The 24,249-nt window shown below is 41.5% G+C and overlaps 1 protein-coding gene across 2 annotated transcripts in view; it reads right to left on the reverse strand.

The window, feature by feature from the left end:
• Positions 1-14,534: 14,534 nt before the first annotated feature.
• TMCO1 (transmembrane and coiled-coil domains 1) overlaps positions 14,535-24,249 on the reverse strand; it is a 50,912-nt gene continuing 41,197 nt past the window's right edge. For both annotated transcript variants that reach the window (XM_041722763.1, XM_041722762.1), the window contains one exon: positions 14,535-15,106. In XM_041722763.1, coding sequence (XP_041578697.1) covers positions 15,008-15,106 — 99 coding nt within the window. In that variant the 3' untranslated portion in view covers positions 14,535-15,007. The remainder of the gene's footprint in view (positions 15,107-24,249) is intronic.

The following is a 24,249-nucleotide window of genomic DNA, read 5'->3' on the forward strand; positions in this document are numbered from 1 at the left end:
ACCTATCAGGTCTCACACGCACACCAGGGCCTCACACACACACCAGGGCCCCACGTGCACACCTGGGCCCCACACACCTATCAGGTCTCACACGCACACCAGGGCCCCACACGCACACCAGGGCCCCACGTGCACACCTGGGCCCCACACACCTATCAGGTCTCACACGCACACCAGGGCCTCACACACACACCAGGGCCCCACGTGCACACCTGGGCCCCACACACCTATCAGGTCTCACACTCACACCCGGCCCCACACGCACATCAGGGCCCCACGTGCACACCTGGGCCCCACACACCTATCAGGTCTCACACGCACACCAGGGCCCCACACGCACACCAGGGCCCCACGTGCACACCTGGGCCCCACACACCTATCAGGTCTCACACGCACACCAGGGCCTCACACACACACCAGGGCCCCACGTGCACACCTGGGCCCCACACACCTATCAGGTCTCACACTCACACCCGGCCCCACACGCACACCAGGGCCCCACGTGCACACCTGGGCCCCACACACCTATCAGGTCTCACACTCACACCGGCCCCACACGCACACCAGGGCCCCACGTACACACCTGGGCCCCACACACCTGTCAGGTCTCACACTCACACCCGGCCCCACACGCACACCAGGGCCCCATGCGCACACCTGGGCCCCACACACCTGTCAGGTCTCACACTCACACTGGCCCCACACGCACACCAGGGCCCCACGCGCACACCTGGGCCCCACACACCTATCAGGTCTCACACTCACACCGGCCCCACACGCACACCAGGGCCCCACGCGCACACCTGGGCCCCACACACCTATCAGGTCTCACACTCACACCCGGCCCCACACGCACACCAGGGCCCCACGTGCACACCTGGGCCCCACACACCTATCAGGTCTCACACTCACACCCGGCCCCACATGCACACCAGGGCCCCACGTGCACACCTGGGCCCCACACACCTATCAGGTCTCACACTCACACCGGCCGCACACGCACACCAGGGCCCCACATGCACACCTGGGCCACACACACCTATCAGGTCCCGTGTGCACACCAGGGTCCCATGCACATGCCAGGGTCCAGAATGTCCAGAGCCGACCGAAAATTTCATGCATGCAAACAACCAGGAGGAAATCCATCAAAAGACCCAGAAACCACACAGATGATAGAATTAACAGACAAGGATGTTAAAAGTTATCATAAAAGTACTCAATATGCTTCAGAAGGTAGAGGGAAAAAATGAACATGATGAGAAGGAAAAGATAAATAAAAGACTCAAATCAAACTTCTGGAGATGAAAAATGTACTATCTGGGGGGTCTGGGGGGACTTAGTGGGTTACGTGTCTGTCTTCAGCTCAGGTCATGATCTCAGGGTCCTGGGACTGAGCTCAGCAGGGAGTCTGCTCCCTCTTCGTCTGCCCCTTCTCCCCCTCATTCTCTCTCTCTCTCACTCAAATAACATCTTTTTAAAAAGAAAAAAATGTAATATGTGAAATTTTAAAATATACTAAATGAGATTAACAGATGCTGCAGAAGACTAGTGGATTTGAAGACACAGCGGTAGAAACTCTTGAAGATGAAACATAAAGAGAAAAAAAAAGGCTGGAAATCACAATAAACAGAGCATTTCTGGGCTGTGGGGCACTGTCCAGTGACCTGACACATAGGCACCTGGAATCTCCGAAGTAGGGCCATTGGGAGGTGGAAAGAAAAACAGTTGAAGAAATAATGGTCAACATTTTTCCAAACTTCACGAGAAATTTAAATTTAGCAGTCCAAGAATTTCGATGGGGATCCCTGGGTGGCGCAGGGGTTTGGCGCCTGCCTTTGGCCCAGGGTGCGATCCTGGAGACCCGGGATCGAATCCCACGTCGGGCTCCTGGTGCATGGAGCCTGCTTCTCCCTCTGCCTGTGTCTCTGCCTCTCTCTCTCTCTCTCTCTCTCTCTCTCTCTCTCTCTCTGTGACTATCATAAATAAATTTAAAAAAAAAGAATTTCGATGAATTTCAAGTAGAAGAAACATTAACTATCCTATTCGAAATATCAGAAATCTGTGATGAACAGAACTCCTCAAGCAGGTGCTAAGGAGTAGATCTTCTTAAAGGACTATTTGGCTTTCGCAGCCTGAGGTCCGCAAGTTTGGGAGCACAAGATGTGTTTTATTTTAACAATGACTTTCTTCGACCAGGCTCCCTATGGTCACTTCAGGAATATTCTCGCTTCAAAAACTTACAAAGCATTTACTCTGTTTGCTGCTGCCCAGTCCGTGTGTCAGGAGCCATACCCAGAGTTCCTTTCTAGGCAGGGTTCTTAACCTGTTTCATGACTTGCTTCCTTGCCCCTAAGCTCCTCTTTCTTAAGTTAGTGGCACCTGCCTTGCAACTGCCTGAAACAACTGGGCAAGATTGAAATGACATCTTGGTTGGCCTGAGATGTCTTAGTGAGAGGCCACTGAGACAAGGCCAACGAGACTTGTCTCTTGCTATTTATGCTATTGAAGTAGTTGGCTTTTCGATATTTCTAGGGTCCCAAATTCTAGACTCTCCCAACCCTTCTTTGCTTTCAAAACCAGTAGATTCCGGTCTGAGCTACTCTCTTTCTAGGTATACCTAGCTAAAAACAGCAAGAGGCAGCTACCTCAGGCCTTCTGGCTCATTCCAACCACCTGTTATAGAAATCCTGGCATAGCAGGAACTGTATCCACCTTTCACATAACCACAGAAACAGTTCTACCAATGTTTTGCCCACACATCAAATGATACTCCAGCCTTTCAGCCAGTGTTATCACTCCCTGACCTTCTACTATGCATCTACTAAGCCAATGCCTATGTCTTAAGTTTTTATTTTTTGAAAGATTTATTTACTTTAGAGAGAGAACATGCATGAGAGCTTGAGCAAACAGAGGGGAAGAGGGAGACGAGAATGCTCCAGCAGACTCCCCGCTGATGGGGGAGCCCAAAGTGAGGGCCTTGATCCCTGGACCCAGATCATGACCTGAGCTGAAACCAAGAGCTGGCCGCTTAACTGAGTCCCCCCAGATGCCCTCTTAGGTGTTTATTTTAAACAGCATTCCACTTCAAGGTACCAATTTCTGTATCGGTCAGGGTCTGTTAATCTCGTTTATGAAATAATTCCAAAATGCAATGACTTGAAAACAGTAGAAATTTATTTACAACTTACCTAACAGTCCAGGGACTTCTAGGTTAGAGTGTTCAAGATCTGTGGGGCCAGGGTGGGGAAGAGGGACCTTGGCTTCACATAGTTACTGAAGGAGCCAGGGTGCCATCTTCAACACATGGTTTCCAAGGATGCTCTCAGTGTCACCCTGCTGGTCATCCAGAAAAGACAAAGACCAAGGAGGTGTAGCGGGTGGGGCATGGAAGTTACACGGCCATACCAAACTGCAGCTCAGTTAGTTAACTAGGAGAGCAAAGTATGCATTTTGGGACATAGCTAGCCATCTCCACAGATGTCCTATTAGGGGTTCCCAAAGAAACAGAACCAATAGGATATGTTATATAGACAGAGTGAGGGAGAGAAACAGAGACCGAGGTTTTAAGGAATTGGCTTACGCAGGTCTGGAGGCTGGCAAATCTGGAGTCCACAGGTCGGCCTGGCGGGCTGGAAATCCAAGTTAAAATGGGTGTGCAGTCTTAAATCCAAATTCTGAGGGGCAGGAGGCTGGAAACTTGGGCAGATTTTCGATGTTGCTCTTTTGAGGAAATTTTCTTTTTATTTGGGAAACCCCACCCTGCTCTTAAGGCCCTCACCTGCTTGGATGAGGCCCCCTTTTTTCCTCTTCTTTCTTTCTTTCTTCTTTCTTTCTTCTTTCTTTCTTTCTTTCTTTCTCTCTCTCTCTCTCTCTCTCTCTCTCTCTCTCTCTCTCTCTTTCTCTCTCCTTTCATTTATGAGAGACATACAGAGAGAGGCAGAGACACAGAGGGCGAAGTAGGCTCCCCACAAGGAGCCTGATGCGGGACTCGATCCCAGGATCCCAGGATCATGACCTGAGCTGAAGGCAGACGCTTAACCCCTGAGCCACCCAGATGTCCCGAGGTCCCATTCATATTAGGGAAGATCATCTGCTTTACTCAAAGTCTACTGATTGTTTATCACATCTGAGAAGTACCAGCACAGCAATTTCTAGAATGGTGTTTGACCCAGCCGCTGCGCACTGCAGCCTAGCCAGGCTGACCCGTAGGATGCCCCACCACAGATACCAGGCATTAGCAGTGGTTATTTTGGAACAGGCAGTAAAAGAAGGGACAAGAGGACAGCGCTGAGGAAAAAGACATAGACTTTTGCTATTTACATATCTTTATAAATATTGAGCTTGATTTTTATCAAGCAAGCGGGAAGCCTGCTTCTCCCTCTGCCTGTGTCTCTCTCATGAATAAATAAATAGATTCTTTAAAAAGAAACACAAAAGCCAGGTATTCAGTTAAAGTGGCATTCTAAGATAAAATTGAGGATGTAGCAAAGTTTCAAGAAAGAGCAGGGGCTGCAGAGGACCTGGCGGTGGAGAGATCTAGGCAGCAGAGGGCAGGTGACAGGGAGGAGGAAGGGCTAGGCTGGTGGAGACGTGCAACAGGAGGAAAGATGCCGAGGTGACCAGAAAGGTGAGGGGGACCCTCCTGGGGCCACTACTCTTTTTCTCTTATTTTTCTTTATTTTTTAAAAAAGATTTATTTATTTTATTTTTTTTTAAATTTTTATTTATTTATTTATGATAGTCACACAGAGAGAGAGAGACAGACACACAGGCAGAGGGAGAAGCAGGCTCCATGCACCGGGAGCCCGACGTGGGATTCGATCCCGGGTCTCCAGGATCGCGCCCTGGGCCAAAGGCAGGCGCCAAACCGCTGCGCCACCCAGGGATCCCGATTTATTTATTTTAGAGAGAGGGAGCATGCATGCATGAGTGGGGGAGGCACGGGGGGTGGGGCGGGAGAGAGAGCACCTCAAGCAGACTCCCTGCTGAGTGCAGAGCTCCGCCCTGGGCCTGACCCTGAGATCACAACCTGAGCCGAATCAAGAGTTGGATGCTTACTCGACTGAGCCACCCATGGGCCCCTTTCTCTCCTATTTTTAAGGTTGGTCGCTATGTCAAGGGAGCAACAAATCTTTTTTATTGTTTTCGTTGTTTTCATGGAGGCTTGAGGAGTGAGAAGGGGAGTCCAGTAGGAAAAGGAAAAGGAAACACACCTGCCGCGTGTCTACAAGGTCTGGGTCTTATGCTCAACCACAGGGAGCCCTCCCACTGGCCCCGTTACACCCATTCTAGAATCCTCAGTGTGTGTGGTCCGTTCTCCCTCTCTTGCTCAGTGCAGGGGACAGGTGGCTCCAAGAGCAAAGCGCGTCACCCCCTAAACCAGCCGGCGGAGCCAGTTACCATCACTAGGTGGCGCACGCCCCCAAGCAATAGGCGGAGCAGGCCCTGCCCTAAAAGTTAGAAAACTGGAGAAAGCAAACCCATACAACAAAAAAGGAATTCAAGAAAGCCCTCAACAGATTCAAATACCTATGGCTTTTTGAAACCTTGACCACCAAGTTGCTTTATCCTGTACCCCAAAACTTGAGGCTGGGGGGATATTGGTCAAGATAGAAATATCCCTGCAGCAGGTGGTAGCAAACAGCGAGATACAGAATAAGAGGCTGACAGCCCAGCAAGGACCTGATGGCTCCCACAGGCAGCCCATCTCCACCTCGGATGGCCTGAATCATCATTCATACAGCTTAATATTAGTAACCTACTCAAAAGCCATTTTTCCCTTGTCCTAGGCTAGCAGAGCCCTGATTTTGCTCCAGTGTCTAAGACCCCTCACATAATTAGGGCAAATCACGAGCCAACCAGGATTCTTATTCCCCTTGGTATTGATGGGTTTGGGGATGGACATGTGACCCCGATCCAGTCGGTGAGCATTGGAGAGGCCGGGTATCTTCTAGGAAAAGATGCCCCCCCCCCTTTTTAAGGATTTTATTTATTTTAGAGAGAGCGAGCGAGCTGGGGGAGGAGCAAAGGGAGAGGAATAAGCACACTCCATGCTGAGCCCAGAACCCCATGCGGGGCTCGATCCCATGACCCTGAGATTGTGACGTGAGCCGAAATCAAGAATCAGACCCTCAACTAAGTGAGTCACCCAGGCACCCCAAGATTTCCTACTTAAAAAAAATTAATTTCTGTTGTTTAAGCCACTCGGTTAGTGGTACACTATTGGAGCAGCTCTAGCAAACCAATCCAGGAAGCCAATGGAGAGTTTTGAGCAGAAGAGTTGCACAATCCGGCTTACTTTTGCTATGTTACAAAGCGTGGAATCAAATGGACCAGTTAGGCTGCTGATGCAGTAAGCTCGGGGGGAGGTGCCCGCGGGCCACGGCAGTGGTCTAGGTAGAGGCAGTGAGAAAGGCAAAGCCCAAGAGAATATGCTGATTGCGTGGGTGTGAGGAGTGTGGGCGAGAGGAACCAAGGGTGCCCGCATCTTACTCATCTTCAGCTTGTGGGGCCTCCCCTCCTCCTAGGTTCTCTTGTCATTTTGTGTTGACATCTCTTTTTCATTTAAATAATATCCCCCAGAAATTGGTCTTCTTCCTTCACAGCCTATAGATTCTCCTCATAGATCGCAGCCAAACCTATGACTTTGTCACTGGCATTTCGATGACTCCCTGATACATGGCTCCGTCTTTGATCTGCCTTCTGAGTGCCAGAAACACACCCAGACGCCATCAGGCATTCCCACCTAGCTATCCTATAAGCTCCTTTCATTCGTTTTGTCTAAATGGAATCATTATTTCCCCCCCAAAGTGTGCTCCTCTTCCTATATTCCCTTCAGTGTACCTGGGAAGTTCAAATGTGGCTTCAGCTTCAGATCTAGGGGCTTAAATAGTGTTGCCAAAGTCCCTTCTCCCTCCCTACTCCCCACCCCCCCAATATCTCTGCTCTACTTCTGTATGTTAATTGGATTTATTCTCTGGTTCTTTTACATTCATCAGAAAAAAATGGTGAACGGTTTGAGCCTATGTACTTAGAGCTTGTGATCCAAAAGCATGAGAGGCCTTCTCTTTCCTTTGATGTCCTTATCAAAGATTAGAGTAGTTCCTAGTTGGTTTTGTTTGGCCCACATGCCCAGTCCAGAGCCCAGTTACGGGGGCCAGGAAGATAGAGTACTCTAATTGGCTAGCCTTGGTTCTATGCCCATCTTCAAGGGGACAATGTGAATGACACGACATACCACATGGAGCAGGGGAACTATGGTTCCCTAAAGGAAACTGTTACCAGAAAAAGGAATGCCAGGCAGTAACAGGGGACATAGACTCCAGTCATACACCGTTATATTCACAGTGATTCAAAGGATTACTTAGAACACTTAATTTTTATGTGTTCACTTGTCTATTTGACATCTACTTCCCTCACCCAGTTGGAGCTCATCAAAGAGTGACTGTGTATTTTTGGTGATCACAGCATCCCCTGGCACACAGTAGGTGTTCAGTAAGTATCTGATGAATGGTTGGCTTCCTAACCCATCCAACACCTTGCCTTTTCTAATCTACGTCCACCCTGCCACCAGAGTGATCTTAAAATGTCAATCTGATTGCGCCATTTCTCTGCTTGTAATAACTGGCAAATTGGGAGATTTCAAACTAAATCCCTCAGGTAAATCATGGATAGATAGACCTCATGGCTTGTCAGTTCTCCATTCCTCCCTAATGCTCCAGTCAACTTCAACTATCTACTGTTTCTTGCCTGCTTACTTTTGTTATGTAATTCGGTCTCCAATGCTTTTCTTCCAACCTTTTCTCTGCCACTTCCAAAAAACCCTTCAGAATTTGGCTGTTGCCAACTTTTGGAAACCATTCTTGGATCTGTTAGACATCCTCCTCTGTGCTCACAAAACAATACAGTGTTCCTCTCAGCCTACGTTGTTGATTTATTCAAATGCTGCCTGTCTATATTCTAAGCTCCTCGAAGGCAAGGGTTTAATACTAACTTTTGCTGACCAGTACCCAAAATCCTCCCCAGAGAGAATCAATGGTTTCTTTCTCTGTTTGTAGCTACCTCTATGGCAGTATACATCACAATCATCAATGTGGCTCATCCTTCTGGAGGATACTGTATCATTAATCCCTGCACCTGCCCTGGTGCTGCTGAGTTGCTCTGCCCTAAAAAGTCAACTGCGGAGTAGAATCACACGCAAAAATATTAAATGTACTCCAGACACTTTTAACCTAAAACATACAAATATACACCCATTCACTATTGTTTGGAGTCTCACTATTTTTGTGTATGTGTGTGTGTGTGTTGGTGGGGGAGGTTGGGGTTTGTTTTCTTTATTTTGGTTTCTTGGCTTTGTTTTGATCATGACTGGCTCATTTATTCCAAAGAATTATTATTTGTTTTCCATGAATACTTTTTTAGCAGTAACACAAAAGAACCAAACATTTGCAACTCGAAGTTTTTAAAAATTTGGAAGAATTCAAATAGAACCTGTAATGACAAAAATCCCATATTTTATGGTGGATGCTTTCCAAAGATAAAATGTTTATAAACCAAAATGTATCACTTCTGACTGATTTCCAGTTTTGGTTTCTTTAATGTGGAAAATGAACTGAAACACTAAGAAAGGACAGAAGGGCTGAATCTTTCTACATTTTTATTACTTTTTTCAGGTTCTGTTATTTCACCCACAAATACGTCAAAGCAATTATTTTTAGCAACTTGCTTTTATTGAGTCATTCCAAACCATTCAGTTTTCATAGATGCAATTCTTTTTGCCTTCACATTTCATTGATTTGCATAATATTTAGTCAATTTACATGATTAAAATTAACAAAACAAACAGCATTCTGCAGTCACGGGTGGGAGCTGGCGGACATAAGCATGGCTAAGAGCATTCGGTACACTGTGAACATAAGCGTGGCTAAGAGCATTTGGTGCACTGTGAGCATCAGTCAGCGTGCTCTGCAGGGGAGCAGAGAGGATGCAGAGGAAGGCCTGAGTAAGAGGGGGTTGGATACGGGACCTCTGACTATTTACCCCATTTTCCAGATGAGGCAGCTGAAGCTTAAAAAGTTAAGAACTGGCCCATTTTTAATAAGTTTTCATATATGAAAAACTCAGAGATACAGAGAGGAGAAAGAACCTGGCCCTCTAAAGGTCAAATAAAACTTATTAGGAGGTGATACTTGAAATTAGTCTAGAAGGGGACAGGAGGAGATCACACAGGTAAGCAGGGGAACATTCCAAGCAGAGAAAACAAGGGTGATAAAGTCCAGAAAGACTGTAAAAAATGAAGAATTCTCAAAATAAATTCTGCTGGAGTCTAGGTTTATCGGGGTATGAGGGGGCAGCAGTGATCCACGCTGAGATGCTTTTCTGTGCCAAAGAGTTTACTCAGAGGCTCCTGGGAGCCACTGGACCACTTTCCTTGAAGAACAACACAGTTAGACTTCTATCTTAGAAAGATGCTACATGTCAGGATAGACAACAGGCCAGAGTAAGGGAGGCTTCCTGGGAGGCTGCTGCAGGGGAGCTGAGGGACAATGAGCAGGGCCTGACTCTGGCAGCGTCCACACACGGTACTCTCTTCCCACAGGGCCTACTGGCTTTATCTGACAAGGACAGGCAAGGACATTATCTTTCCATATATGTGGGGGCTTATGAGTGGGGTTATACCCATAAAAGAAGTAGGATAATGACTAGCTCAGTGCCTCTCTGTATGTAGGTTAAATATGCTTTTTTGGGCTAGCCCAGAAACCTAGTAAAACATTATATATCATTTTTATAAGGCAAAATTAAAGAGCATGTCCTAAAAGTTGAAAATAAAATCAAACAAATGAATAAACGATTCCAGGTAACTTGAAATCACAGTGATTTGCTATGAAGTCAGAGTGAGATGTATCTTAAAGAATTCCACCCTTACCAAAACAAACAAACAAAAACAACAACAACAAAAAAACCACCAAAAAAACCAACCTACCAAACTTAAACTATTTCTAGTAATCATATTGTTGGCAACAATAATGGTAATTACATTCTGAGACTTCTGGGTGGATATTAACGGGATTACATTAGTGAATTATGTGATATTGTAATTCTATCACTTCTGGTAGTAGAAACTGGAATTCTTAGGATGGGATAAAAGAGATACGGATTAAAGAAATTAAGTAAAAATTTTGAGGCCCTAAGTTTAAGTAGGGAGTAGGGTATCAGTATAAATTCATAATGTAATTTATCTTAAATGACAACAAAAAACTTACTGCCTATCTTAGTCCACAAAAAAGGCCTAGAAACCTAGCAATTCAGTCTCAGGGAGCATCCTCAGTGCTCTGATTACAGTGTCCAAATACCATTTTCCAGTAAAAAGAACTAGGCCTCCTTGGAGAACGTGTTGCTTTCAAGTCAGGCAGGAAATTTAAGATGGTTCTGAAACATCTGGTCGTATCACTCAGCAAGGACGCTCCCAATGACAACTAGAGTCATGCCAAATGGACCCAGGAGCCAACTTCAAAAGCCTCTCATGGCTAAAAATGGTAGAATTTCAGTATCCACAAGAAAAATAATTTCAGTGACTTGAAGTGAATCAACTGCTAATCACACACACTCACACAAAAATTGTTCACCACAGGAGGATACTAGTGAACGACTGATTATTTTGAAGACCAGACAATCCAACTTTTATTCTGGCTTTCCCCCCAAAAAATTTACCATTCTGTAACCAAAAGTAGATGGAGGGGAAGTGTCTATCTATAAAGGATTTTAATAAACTGAAGAGATACAAGAAATTAGAACATTATTTTTTAATCTCAACTAATTAATGGATCAAAAAGCTGCTAACATCTGGCAAGTTGAATTTAAATAAAATAAAATAAAGAAGGAAAAAGCTGCTAACATCACAAAAAGAGACAACTAATAAACAGTTAAGTAAAACAGGTATGCAATCAGCAAGACCCGAACTAAGGGAAACTCTACAGGATAAACAGCTCAGTTTCTTCAATAAATAAATTGCAAGGGGAGAAGTGAAATAAACAGTGAGGAACTAAAATCTGAGTGGACTCCAAACCCTACAGCATCAGCATCACCTTGCACTTGTTAGAAGTGCAAATTCTCAAGTGCCACCCCAGACTTAGAAACTCTGGGGGGGGGGGGATCCCAGCAGTCTGTTTTAATAAGCCTTGTAGGGGATTCTGATGCACTCTAGTTTGAAAACCACTACAAGAGACTGGAAGAGATTTATAATGCTTAACAGCCACATGTAATATGGTCTATATGGTCTTACTTGGCTCTTTTTTTAAATTTTTAAAATTTATTTATGATAGTCACACACAGAGAGAGAGAGGCAGAGACACAGGCAGAGGGAGAAGCAGGCTCCATGCACTGGGAGCCCGACGTGGGATTCGATCCCGGGTCTCCAGGATCGCGCCCTGGGCCAAAGGCAGGCACTAAACCGCTGCGCCACCCAGGGATCCCTTATTTGGCTCTGATTAAAAAAAGATTGTAATGAATTTTGATATCTTTAGACAACTTACGGAATCAAGAAATTATTAATTTTTTAGGTTATGTAAATGATGTTAAGATTATACACACACATAAACAGGGCAGCCCTGGTGGCGCAGCGGTTTAGTGCCACCTGCAGCCCGGGGTGTGATCCTGGAGACCCGGGATCGAGTCCCACATCGGGCTCCCTGCATGGAGCCTGCTTCTCCCTCTGCCTGTGTCTCTGCCTCTCTCTTTCTCGCTGTGTCTCTCATGAATAAATTAAAAAAAAATAAAATCTTAAAAAAAAAGATTATACACACGCATAAACATGTTTAAAAGCATTGAGATATTTAGGGATAAAAGATGGGATGCCTAGGATTTGCTTCAAAAAGACTATAGGAAGCCAGCTGGGGTAGATCTAAGATTGGCCACGAGTTAGTACTTGTTGAAGTTGAATAATGGGTATCTCAATGTTTTTTATACTTTTTAAGACTTTTTCAGATTTTTTTTCCATTTTAAAAAGTGTAAAAACTCAGAGATAAACGTAAATTAAAAGACTGTAACTTAATCAGAATTAAAGCAAAAAAAAAAAAAAAAGTATATGGCACTTTTACTTGTACTGAAGGGCAGTACTGAAATACACAAAGGTGTAGGTATACCAAAAAACCCCTAGTACCTATCAGTACGTGGCAAAGTGATTTTGATTTGGATGTATGGGAATTCTGGATGTTCATCAACCCACTGATGTCACTGTAAGTCCCTGATCCCACCGAAGAGGATGACTTCTATGGGAAATCAGGGACCACAGTCTAGTTAGGGGCCTATGAGTAACTACACCCATTTCCTTTCCAATTTCCAGACTGAGATTTTGAAATGTTATCTGTTAATAAATTCAGATTTACCTGCATTTTTTTGAATGTTTACTGCTTCAGCATATTATGAGTGCCACCTGAGTAGGCTAATGCAGGCATTAAAAATGCTGTTTTTTTTCCCCCTTAAACTAAATGGTCTGGATCTAGTCATCCAAATGACTAGTCTTGAAAATTTTTCAGGGTAAGTAATTAAAAAAAAAACTAATTATGGGGTTGCAATAGCCCTTAATATATCCTTGAATTCACTTTCTTGTGATGTGGTAGCTTTATTCTTTTGTAACACATCTATTGTGCTCTTTTAGAAACAGGGTGAATAGCTGTTACTCTCCTTCTTCCCTTTTACTCTCCCTCTTACTCACCTTCTTCTATTGAAATACACTTTATGAAAACCTAGTCCATGGGACGCCTGGGTAGCTCAGTGGTTGAGCATCTGCCTTCGGCTCAGGGCGAAGCCCCCCCCCTGGGTCTGGGGATCGAGTCCCTCATCGGGCTCTCCACGAGGATCCTGCTTCTCCCTCTGCTTGTGTCTCTGACTCTCTCTGTGTCTCTCATGAATAAATAAATAAAATGTTTTAAAAAAAAAAGGTAACCTAGTCCATGACACATTTAATTAGAAAGTACTATCATCAAAACCTAAGGAGGTAGCCAGTAGGATGGACCATGTATTCTCACTTTACAAAGACATTGGCAGAATTTTCAGTGTGGTTCCTTCTCTTTTTAGGCTTTATTTTAGATGGTCCATCACTTTTGTCATCATGTTATCATGATCATTATTTTCATCACAATCATTCTTTTAGCTATTATTTTGCCCAGAATGGTCAATGACATGGGGAAAAGACCATTAGAAATCATCACCGTCCATTATCAAACACCCTGTCTGATAAAAGTAACCTAGAAATAAAGATTTCTGTTCCATTTCATCTGCTTTTATGGAGTTTTTGCTGTGTTCCCACCCATGTGACTGCTTTAAGAAAAAAACGAAAAACAGAAAAAAACCCAACTTCATGGCTCACATTCTTGACCTGAAGAGATAGGAGCGGTGGGAAGAGAATCAGCACATACCTACGGGGAAGTACTGACGAGCCCGGACTATGTAACTTTAGATGGCTTCACTTCAAATCCTGACTCTGTCACTCACTAGGTAAGTGATAGTGAGGAAGTTACTTAACCTCTCTTGTCTCAGTTTCATCTTTTAAATGAGGGTAAGAACAGTCATTACCTTATGGAGTTTTCTCAAAATAATTAACTAGATAACCCATAAAACAAATTTATCCATACAGTTTATCAATCTGTGTTGACCATTGTTTCTTATATCCCACACCTTCCTCCTGGTATTCTTTTTCTGTCCTGGCAACACATATATATTTCTTTTTTAAATATGTAAGTTCTATGCCTGTCATGGGGCTTGAAGTCATAACCTTGAGATCAAAAGCTGCATGCTCTACTGACTAAGCGAGCCAGGCACCCTGGAATCATATCCTTTAATAATTCAGCTATCTTGGATTTTGTAGCTCTGAAAACACTGCCTCCCAGTTTTACCCCCAAACTTACGGTTCAGCAGTACATAAAATTCTAGGCTGATAATTATTTTCCTCAGCACTGAAGGTATTATTCCGCTGTCTTCTGGATTTTATGCCATTCAGAAGTTTGCTACCAGTTTAGCAGTTGTTACTTTGCAAATGACATGACCTCTCTCACTGGTTGAATACATGCATCTAAGGAGTATGTATTTGTTATTAGAGTATCACTCCATACAAGATTTCCAATTTCATGGATCAGGCAGGGGAAGATCACGATAAAAGCATCCTCTCATTTTTTATGAAGGAGCATGGCAGGAACTAAAGGCCATTGTGATCAAAAGGAAGCTCTGCAAGACTGCATACCTATAACCTCGCCTCCGGGAGATGACTAAGAGTGACTTCCCAGGAATCCAGGAGGGTATAAAAGGGATGCTGAGGACTCTCATTTTTACACTCACGTGAGTTACTTCTTTCCTTTCCTCTCATGCTTTCTACTTCCTACAATAGGACAAGTCTATATTTTGAGCTTATAAGGCAAGTATGATAAAATAGTACATTTAAAACTTTTAGTTTAGCCCTTTGTGGCCAATGTTTATGTTCAGATTACTAAAAACATGTATCTAGGAATACAAAACAGATCCCACCTTGTAGATGAAATAGCTAAAATTTTGGCTTCTTTATTCATCTTCGGTCATATATTTGGCTTGGAAACAATGTACAACAAATAGTTCCAATTAAGATATCACAAACTGAATTTTTCTTCCAGAACTCTAAATGCTCATGGAGAGCCAACTTCCATGGTACATGGCACACAGCACACACTCGAGTCGGTCCCACAGAAAATATTCATGTAAGCCAAACAAGAAAGATGCTATTTGTTTCTCATTACATAAACATCACCTGAACTTATCTAACCAACAAACATATTTTTTTAAATTAATCTGTGACTGAAAGTACTATCATGTTTGTTGGGTGCCATTCTCATTAGAATCATATCCAAAAAGTCTAAAAATAACTCAGAACTAGAAAGTGGCCCAAGCCCTAAGGCTGTCTATAGTTCCTGCTACAAAATAGTTGCCAGTCTAATTTGAATGTTTAAAAAGAATGACGGGTATTACAGGGTTCTTCTTGATTTCAAGAAAATTTCCCAGAAGGAGGTGGAGGGCCAAGAAATCCACCTGCCTGCTTGGTGGCAGCACGTGAAGGGGCAAGACCAAGAATCTTCTGGATGTTCTGTGAAGAAAACAGAATTAAAATTGTTTTAATATGAGATATTGAGAAGAGTGTTTAACATAGATCCCATATGAAGAGAAGGCATACAGATTAAAAGTACCGTTATGATCTAAAACTGGATAATTACTACCATGTTATTTTTTAAAAGGCCTACAACATGATGGAGATCATAGAAGAATAGAAGCCCTCTCACCTAATGTGACCTTGGTCTACAACCAAAAACCAAAAAAAGCTGATTTTTTCAAGTGGAGAACCATTAAAAGAGGTAATCTTTTATCTCAACAAGAAGCATATAAAATATACTCATTAGCTGTTTCTTATAGCAAGGCCTTTTCTTTGAATGTGGAACATTAGCTGTATTTTAGTCATTACTGCACCATCAAAAGCTGAAACTGAAATATACAATTTCAGTTTTTTCAAAGTGGTAAGGAAACTTAGGTTCCTGCAAAGCAATGGGAGTCCAAAATCCTCCTACATTTCTAGCACCTCCCTCATCTTTTCCACTTGTCATATTATATCTAATTCAGCAGTTTTTAAAAAAATTCACCTTCATTAAAGTATTTCTCATAAAAATAACTTTTTATACTCATATTTTATTACTCACTATAACATTAAATTAAAGTACGTAAATACAACATCAAGCAAAATTAGCATAAACAGTTTTAGGATAAATACAGGCTCTTGAAAAGCAATGACTCACCTGGTAGGAGCAGACAGGTGTGGGTGCAGAGTGCAAACCATGAATGGAGAGTGGGATATAGGGATTAAATGCTATGCCTTTTTAAAGAGGAAACTGAGAGGGTTTGTAAATGTGGAAAGCTTCAGTAAAGATCAGGTGTTAAGATTCTGTATAGCATTCATAAGAGGGAAAAACCTTAAATAAGGATCATCTATATTCTCTTGCTCAATTCTTTCATTTTTACATTTGAGGAATTTCAATGAAAACCTGGAAAAGTATGATGGTTTGTCCAAAATTACAAAGTTAAATGAAGAACAAAGTTAGAATTAAAACCCGTGTGTTTTGATTCATAATCAGATAAGTTCTCTTCAGCAGTACTTCCTGTGTCAAAGTTCTAGTCTTCAGAACAAACTACACCCCACTGGTAGGCAGGTTAGCATGTGTACATTCACTCAATAGTTATTGAGCACCCACTGCACCATGACAATACCCATATCCAGCCTTCTCTGAAGTGTACACAATCCCTCAATCCTTCATCATTGGGAATGAGGACTACTACTGATTTGAGTGTTTATATTTCCAACATAGTACCCTGTCAGAATATAATAGAATATGTAATACGAAGACACAACTTTAGGAACTCATTCAAATTACATTTTAATATTTTTATGAATACATTTTAATATTTTTATGAATGATCATAAAATACTTCATTCATCCATCCACTCACTCACAATACTGCAGCTTGTGCTTTACTAAGAATGAAATCTGAGAAGAAGAAAAAAAGAAAATCAATCATTAGGTCAGCCAGCTTCTCCTTAGTAAAGTTGGAGAGTGTATTACTTTTATAAAAATAGCTCCTTTGTGCCTAATTCTAAAAAGGTGCACAAAACAGTAAGACCAAATGATATAATGTCACTAATTTCCAATTTCTTTTACTTAATCAGTAAGGCTTTACTGACCACCTACGATGTAGCCAGCATTAAGCAAGGCATTGTGGGAAATTACTTTAAAAATAAAATCTGAAATATTACAGAATTAGCCAGTGATAAACACATTTGTTTAGTTAACAAACACAATAATACAGTCTAGACAAAATATACTAGGCATCCTTGATCAGTTATTCTGTAGAGACAGGGGCCAATTAAGTGAGTCCTTACCATTTTAGAGATAAAGACTAGTGTAAAACTACTGATGCCCTTTAAACTGCAAGTTTACTGTAATTTAAAGAAGACAAATCAAAGGAAAATAGGAAATATATTGAAGGGTAGACTGTTGACAGTCTCATTTATGAAATAACAACATATAAATGACTATTGGACACACGTCCACTGCTCTAGATGGGGAAGAGCTCAAATAGCAATAGAAATGTTAAAACAGGGGCACTTCAGTAGCCAAGGCTGAAGTTCATGGAAATCCAGGCAGCTGTATACTTGTGGCAAGAGCCCTAGGCTTCCTTTGGGAACTATAAATTAAGTTTATCAGAGTTACATTACTCAAGAATTTGCATTTTAATATAAATGCTATCTACTGCATGCAATCCTATCCTTTAGTGAAATTCTAAATATCTTTTTAAATTCCTATGGTCTCACAAATGAACCCAGGTCTTATGATGGTTTTTCTTGGGGAAAATTTTCTCTGTTTCCCTGTCCATGAAGTCTTTTCAGTGTAGGAACTAACTGAAGCTCTGAAGATGCAAAAAGACCTGGGTAAAAGAGTAGAGGTCACCATTCTCCACAGCAGTAATAACATCCAACATTTCTATGTACTTTAAAGTTTACACATAGTTTTTAGGACTAGATGCCAGTCCTTAGTTATCCTTGCTTTGGAGATGAGAAAGTTGAGCCAGAGAGGTTACAAGCCAGGACATGAACAGATATACAACTTAAAGTACAGTTTTCCTCTATTAAACCACTAAGAGATCCTTGTCTTAGGAATAGAAAATCTTGGGACACCTGGGTGGCTCAGCGGTTTAGTGTCTGCCTTCAGCCCAGGGCATGATCCTGGAATCCCAGGATTTTATTCTCAAGGAATAAAAAACCTTGTAGTAGCCCTGCCTATAAAAAAATTCTCAGTTATGAAGACTATGTAAGCACATGAGTATGTTATATTGTTACGTAAATAAATGCATATAAATTCAAACCCACAGAAGGTACAACACACCAAGAATGAGCCTTAATATAAATTATGGACTTTAGGTGATAATGAAATGTCATTTTAAGTTTACTGACCAGAACAAATGCACCACTCTGGTGCTAGAGGGTGGTAGTGGGGGAGACTGTACACATGTGGGGGTAGGCACTATATGGGAAATCTCTGTATGGTTTTTTTTTTTTTTTTAAGATTTTATTTATTTGACAGAGAGAAAGAGAGAGAGAGAGAGAGAGTACGAGGAGGGGGAGTGGCACATAGAGGGAGAAGCAGACTCCCTGTAGGGCCTGATGCGGCACTTGATCCCAAGACCCTGGAATCATGACCTGAGCTGGAGGCAGATGTTTAAATGACTGAGCCACCCAGGCACCCAGGAAATCTCTGTACCTTCCACTCAAATTTGGTGTGTACCTAAAACTGCTCTAAAAAATAGTCTATAAAAATGCATATAAAACTGTAAAGATATGGGACGCCTGGGTGGCTCAGCGGTTGAGCATCTGCCTTTGGCTCAGGTTGTGATCCCGGAGTCCTGGGATTGAGTCCCACATCAAGTTTCCTGCATGGAGCCTGCTTCTCCTTCTGCCTATGTCTCTGCCTCTCTATGCCTCTCATGAATAAATAAGATCTTTAAAAAACAATAAATAAAAATAAAACTGTAAAGATACATGAAAAATAACAGTTTATGCCCTTTTCTCATTCCTTGCCTCCAACTTTTTGAAATATTGCTAACCAGGATAACTTATTTTTTTTAAGGATTTATTTATTAGAGAGAGAGAGAGAGAGAGAGAGAGAGCTAGAATGAACATGAGAAGGGTAGGCAGCAGAAGGAAAAGCAGACTTCCCACTGAGCACAGAGTCTGACATAGGGCTTGATCCCAGGGCTCTGAGTTCATGATCTGAGCTGAAGTCAGATGCTTAACTGACTGAGCTACCCAGGCACCCCTAAACAGTATAATTTAAAATAAAGACACATATTTCTATGGGTGCTATCTCAAAGTGCTAGGCATTGTGGGGGCAGGCACTATATGGGAAATCTCTGTATGTTTTTTTTTTTTTAAAGATTTTATTTATTTATTTTATTTTTTATTTATTTATGTTCCTTCTAAGTACTCCACATGCATGTTCTCATTTAATCCTCACAACAACTCAGTGAGGCAGGTTTGTTATCCTTACATGCAGATTAGGAAAAGTCAACCAGCAGGCCATGATTCAATACATTCTTACTGAACATGACCCTGAAACAGATATTTTTGTATGTATTATCTCCTTTATATCTTTCAATATGTATTTTGCTAAAAGACAAAAGCTATAATAATATATTAAGATGATATGGAACAACACTTAATATACATGTAAAACACAGTAATATTGGTAAGGTTACAGAAAAATATAAAACAACTATTTTGAATTTCTGTCTAGTCTTGTGTAATAGGGTAACAACTGAGGAGTGTGTGTCAGAAGGGAAAAACAAAGGAAAAACATTTTCCCATAATCATGCCTTCTACTGGCAGGAAACCCAGAAAAACACCATTACAGGATTTGCGTTCCTTCCTCTTTGCAAAGGATAAGAACCGGTGATCAAGAAAAGGAAGTTGTTGGTTGCTAACTGGATATTTTGGGAAGACACAGGTCACTAGCCATAAACACATTCTGCTAAATGTTATTCCTTAGTCATTTGGCTAAAATAACTCAGCCATGGCAATCCTTAGTTTATCCTCTGTTAGTTTCTCTGGCATCAAGCAACCAGTCTTCACTTCCGATTGATTACAATTTCTCAAGTTCCCAAAACATAATCTTTATTAGAGCCATAAAGCTGTGTGGAAATCCAGTCACTTCAGATGGCCCTAGCCAACAGCCCCAGGGTTTTCACATTCTATCTAGATAGGTTGTTTGGGAGAATGATGTAGAGGTGAAATATTTACTGAAAACAATGGCAGTACAGTGGGATCCCTGAAATACTACCGGGTCAGCAGCAGCAGATTTTTGAGTCCCGGTACTGGCTAACCAGGCAAACCAGCAAAAAGGCAATGTCTTCTCACCTTACCAAATCTCAAATGTCCAACCCCCTACAAAGAAGGAGGTTGACTAGAAGGAGGATGACTAGATCAATCACTTTCAACCCTTTAGGCCACAGAATCCTTTTTTTAAAAAAAACAAAATATCATGAAAAAAACCCACTACAGAAAACGGGTAAAATACTGTTAGGGACTTGAAGCTTCCTGCTGGGCCCTTCAAACTTTTCTACCAAGCACTTTAAAGGAGCCAAAGTCCCCTGTGGCTCTAGTATTCTAGAATGTGACTATGTTGTAACAGATTATATTGCAGGTTTCAACATCTATCTTCCAAAGCGGAAATCAAAATTCTGAAAGGAACATGAGCACATCAAATCTGCACTAGAGTAATTCAACTTCCTTTATAATGCTGATGACATTTTCTGTCCTAGGTTGTCTAAAGGCCTTGCTTGTGATAAAGGTCTTTTTTTTTTTTTGAGGGGGTGAGGGGTACCCCCTCAGGGGTCAGAGGGGTCAAGTGATCAAGTGACAATCTGAATCTGTCTCTCTCCTAACCATCTTTCCAATGAAAATTTCCTTAGATCTTGTTTAGTCCTTTATTTGAGGATTAGTCAAGGAGAATGTTCTGAATTTTAGTTTAGTGCATGCAGGAAGACAAGATGTATGCTTGCATGTTATATGTACGTATGTATGTTATGTATTTTTAATCCTATAATGAACAGTAGGACGCAGCTGGTACAGAGTGGGGTATCTAAAACTCAGAATGAAGCTTAAGTCTTACTGGTTCGAAAAACCGAAAGACAAGGATTAGGGTAACCACAGCAGCTTAAAATTGAGTGAGAAAATCCTGGAAAACAGTTAACAAGAGGGGTTCAAAACTACATTTAAACTGCCCAAATCTCTTAAACTATATATGTGTGAGACAGCCTTCATGCAGCCCAGCTGCGACTGAAATAACGAGATTTCAGGTAGGTAGGTACTGCCTACCACAAAGGAGAGAGTGTAGATAGAGCCTGAGTGTCAGGTTATCTGCCTGCTTAACTAAAAAACCCAACACTCTCCCAAAGAATAACAGAATCCAGAGTCTTTACTACCTAACATAACAAGGTCCAAGACACAATCCAAAATAATTAGATATATCAACAAACAAGAAACCAGATCCATACTTAAGAGAGCAGGCAACAGAGTCCAACCTTCATATTATCCAAATGCTGGAATCAGTAGATAAGGTTTGTATTTTAAAGCGGCTAAATAGGGCAGCCCTGGTGGCTTAGCGGCTTAGCAGTTCAGCGCCGCCTTCAGCCGTTGAGCCATCCAGGCGTCCCAAGTAAATAAAATCTTAAAAAAAAAAAAAAAAAAGGGCAACTAAATAGGGGCACTGGGGTGGCTCAGCTGGCTAACCGATCAACTCTTGGTTTTGTCGTTTAGCACAGAGTCTGCTTGAGATTCTTCTCTCTCTCCCTCTCCCCTCAGAGTTTCAGGGTCCTCTTAGACAATACTGAAAAGACAAAGGTGTAAGAAACTGGCATCACAGAAGAAGAAGAAGAGAGAAAGAATGGGCAGAAAAAAAACCTAGCAGGATAAAAAAAAAAAATAATATGCTAGCCACATCCAGCCAAACTGCTGAAAACCAAACTTAAAGAAAAAAATCTAAAAGCAGCCAGAGAAAAGTAAAAAATTATCTACAGGGATACAAAGATTTGAAGGACTTCTTTTTTTTTTTTTAAGATTTTATTTATTTATTCATAGACAGAGAGAGAGAGAGAGAGAGAGAGAGGCAGAGACACAGGCAGAGGGAGAAGCAGGCTCCACACAGGGAGCCCGACATGGGACTTGATCCTGGGTCTCCAGGATCACACCCTGGGCTGCAGGTGGTGCCAAACTGCTGCGCCACCGGGGCTGCCGGATATGAAGGACTTCTTACAGAAACAGTGGAGGCAAAAAGATAGTGGAAAGGCATTTTTAAATGCTGAAAGATTAGAACAAATAAAAAAACCCTAGTCAACCCAGAATTCCATATCCAGTGAAAATATCCTTTAAGAATAAAGATAAAATAAAAATATTTTCAGATAAATGAGGATCAAGGATATTTGTCACCAGCAGACTTGCACTATAAGAAACACTTAAAAAAGAGAGAGAAAGAAAAAGGAATCACTGAATGCTGTACTGTGAGGTACTGACATCAAGCCATGGCACACAACAATTCCCCACTCAGGAGTCTTATATTCACTATGCACTATCAAGCCTCCATGATTTTACTTATATTATTTCCCATGCCAAGAATGTTCTGATAAGATTGGAAAACCCCTACTTATCCTTCAAGATACAACTAAAATGTCCCATTTGTATAAAATCTTAGTTTTATCCCTTAGCCATTTTGCTTCCATAGCACATTTTTTCCCTCCAATACCATTTTATACATGCACACACATATAAAGAGCATCAGTCATACTCCACTTATGGGTCTGTCTTTCCACACAGACTATGAGTTTCACAAAGGTAGAAACCACTGCTTCTTACCCTGTACTCCCAGCATCAAAGAATTCCTGGCATAATATAAAGACTGGAACCAATCTTCAGCAACCACAGGCAATACTCTAAATAAAGCCTTAAACTCATGTACTCATACAAATCACAAAGAGATCAGATTAAGGTAATGCCTGAATAATCTGTTCTCACTTACTAGTTAAGCTATCATTTTCTGAACCACCTGCATTTGAAGTTAAGTACTAAAAATGCAAACACTCTGCTTGTAGATGAGCTATACTGACATTAATGAACTAAGCTCTAAGTCTTAAATAAAGTGACATATATTAATGATGAGGGACAGGAGATGATAGGCATTTAGTCTTCTCATTTTGATGGCCTTAAGATATACTGACATGACATAATTAGAGCCTATTTTTATACATACACAGGGCATATCAAAATCTTTGCCCTGAGAAAGCCAAGAATGAAAAAATAAATAAAATTTACTTATTTTTATCATTCTCCTGACACATACACCTGTTGAGAGAGACAATGACAAATTCTCACTGATCTTTTTCAGATTATAGTCATACATACATAAAGGTGTATGTTAAGAGATGGGTGACAAAAAAAATAAATAAAACTCTTTCTTCCATTCTTCCTAAGTACCACTAGTTCTTTTTGCTTTCAAAGAAAGAATTCTATTCATAGGTTTTACAGTCATATAAATTCATAAGAATGGACCAGTTTCTCCTTAGCTGTTTACCAGGTAAATTTGCTTGGGTTTTTACTGAGATTTAGAGCACTTTTTATACAAGAGATCACCATTTACACAATCTACTACTGACTCATAATAGGGAGAAAATAAAAAAAGCAAGTACTTTAATTTTGGGAATTAAGGAAATTTCCTTCCATTCTTGAATTTCGTCATACCCAGGACTAACTTAACACCCCTGCTGGAAGCTGGCAGACCTACCATTTCCGCTGCTACAAATTCACACAAAAGAAATAGTTGCAGTGTGAAGGTCAAGGCAGCTAATCATATAATCACTAAGCATAACAGAATTTTTAAAAAGGAGAAAGATGAAATGGGAAAACATAATTAGATTTATTTTCAGTTAATGACATATCATGCTGTTTCAATCTATAAAAAGCAACCTTATCCTACCTTGAGCCAGGAAACAAATATTAATGTAAAAAATACCCCAAAGGAGGGGGCACCAGTTGATTTTTTAAAAAATGTGACTGCTAACATTCTATATCATTGTCTTCTGATTATCCTAACATGTTGAGGTTGTCCACCAACCCCCTCGCACCTTTGTAAAAACAGACTCAGAGAGACTCAGAGATGTTGACATTCCCAAGGATAATTAGCCAGTAAAGTGGCAACAAGATTCAAACACTGGTGTCTTACCTCCAAACACTGTATCTCCTCAACCTTACAATGCGGTCCTCCTCTCTCCCCATCACTTTAAAGTTTCTGAAGTAGGAATGTGGCTTAAAATCTATCATATGATCAGTATAGCATTACTTTTGCTCTCCCTTGAAATCTCTTAAGGTAATGGTAAATCAATTAATAATATCCTAGCATGGAAAAAATATGTACTAGATGAAAACCAGATTCACAAATACTTATGTGAACTAGTATTATATCATAATTTAGGTTCAAAGTTCAATCTTTGTTTCTGCTTCTATTCTGAAGGACTAATATAATAGAATTAACTTTAGGGGCACCTGGGTGGCTCAGTGGTTGAACATCTGCCTTCGGCTCAGGTCATGATCCCAGGGTCCTGGGATTGAGTTCTGCATTGGGCACCCCGCAGGGAGCCAGC

The sequence above is a fragment of the Vulpes lagopus genome, chromosome 11 (genome assembly GCF_018345385.1).
Source record: "Vulpes lagopus strain Blue_001 chromosome 11, ASM1834538v1, whole genome shotgun sequence".
NCBI classification, from domain to species: Eukaryota; Metazoa; Chordata; class Mammalia; order Carnivora; family Canidae; genus Vulpes; species Vulpes lagopus.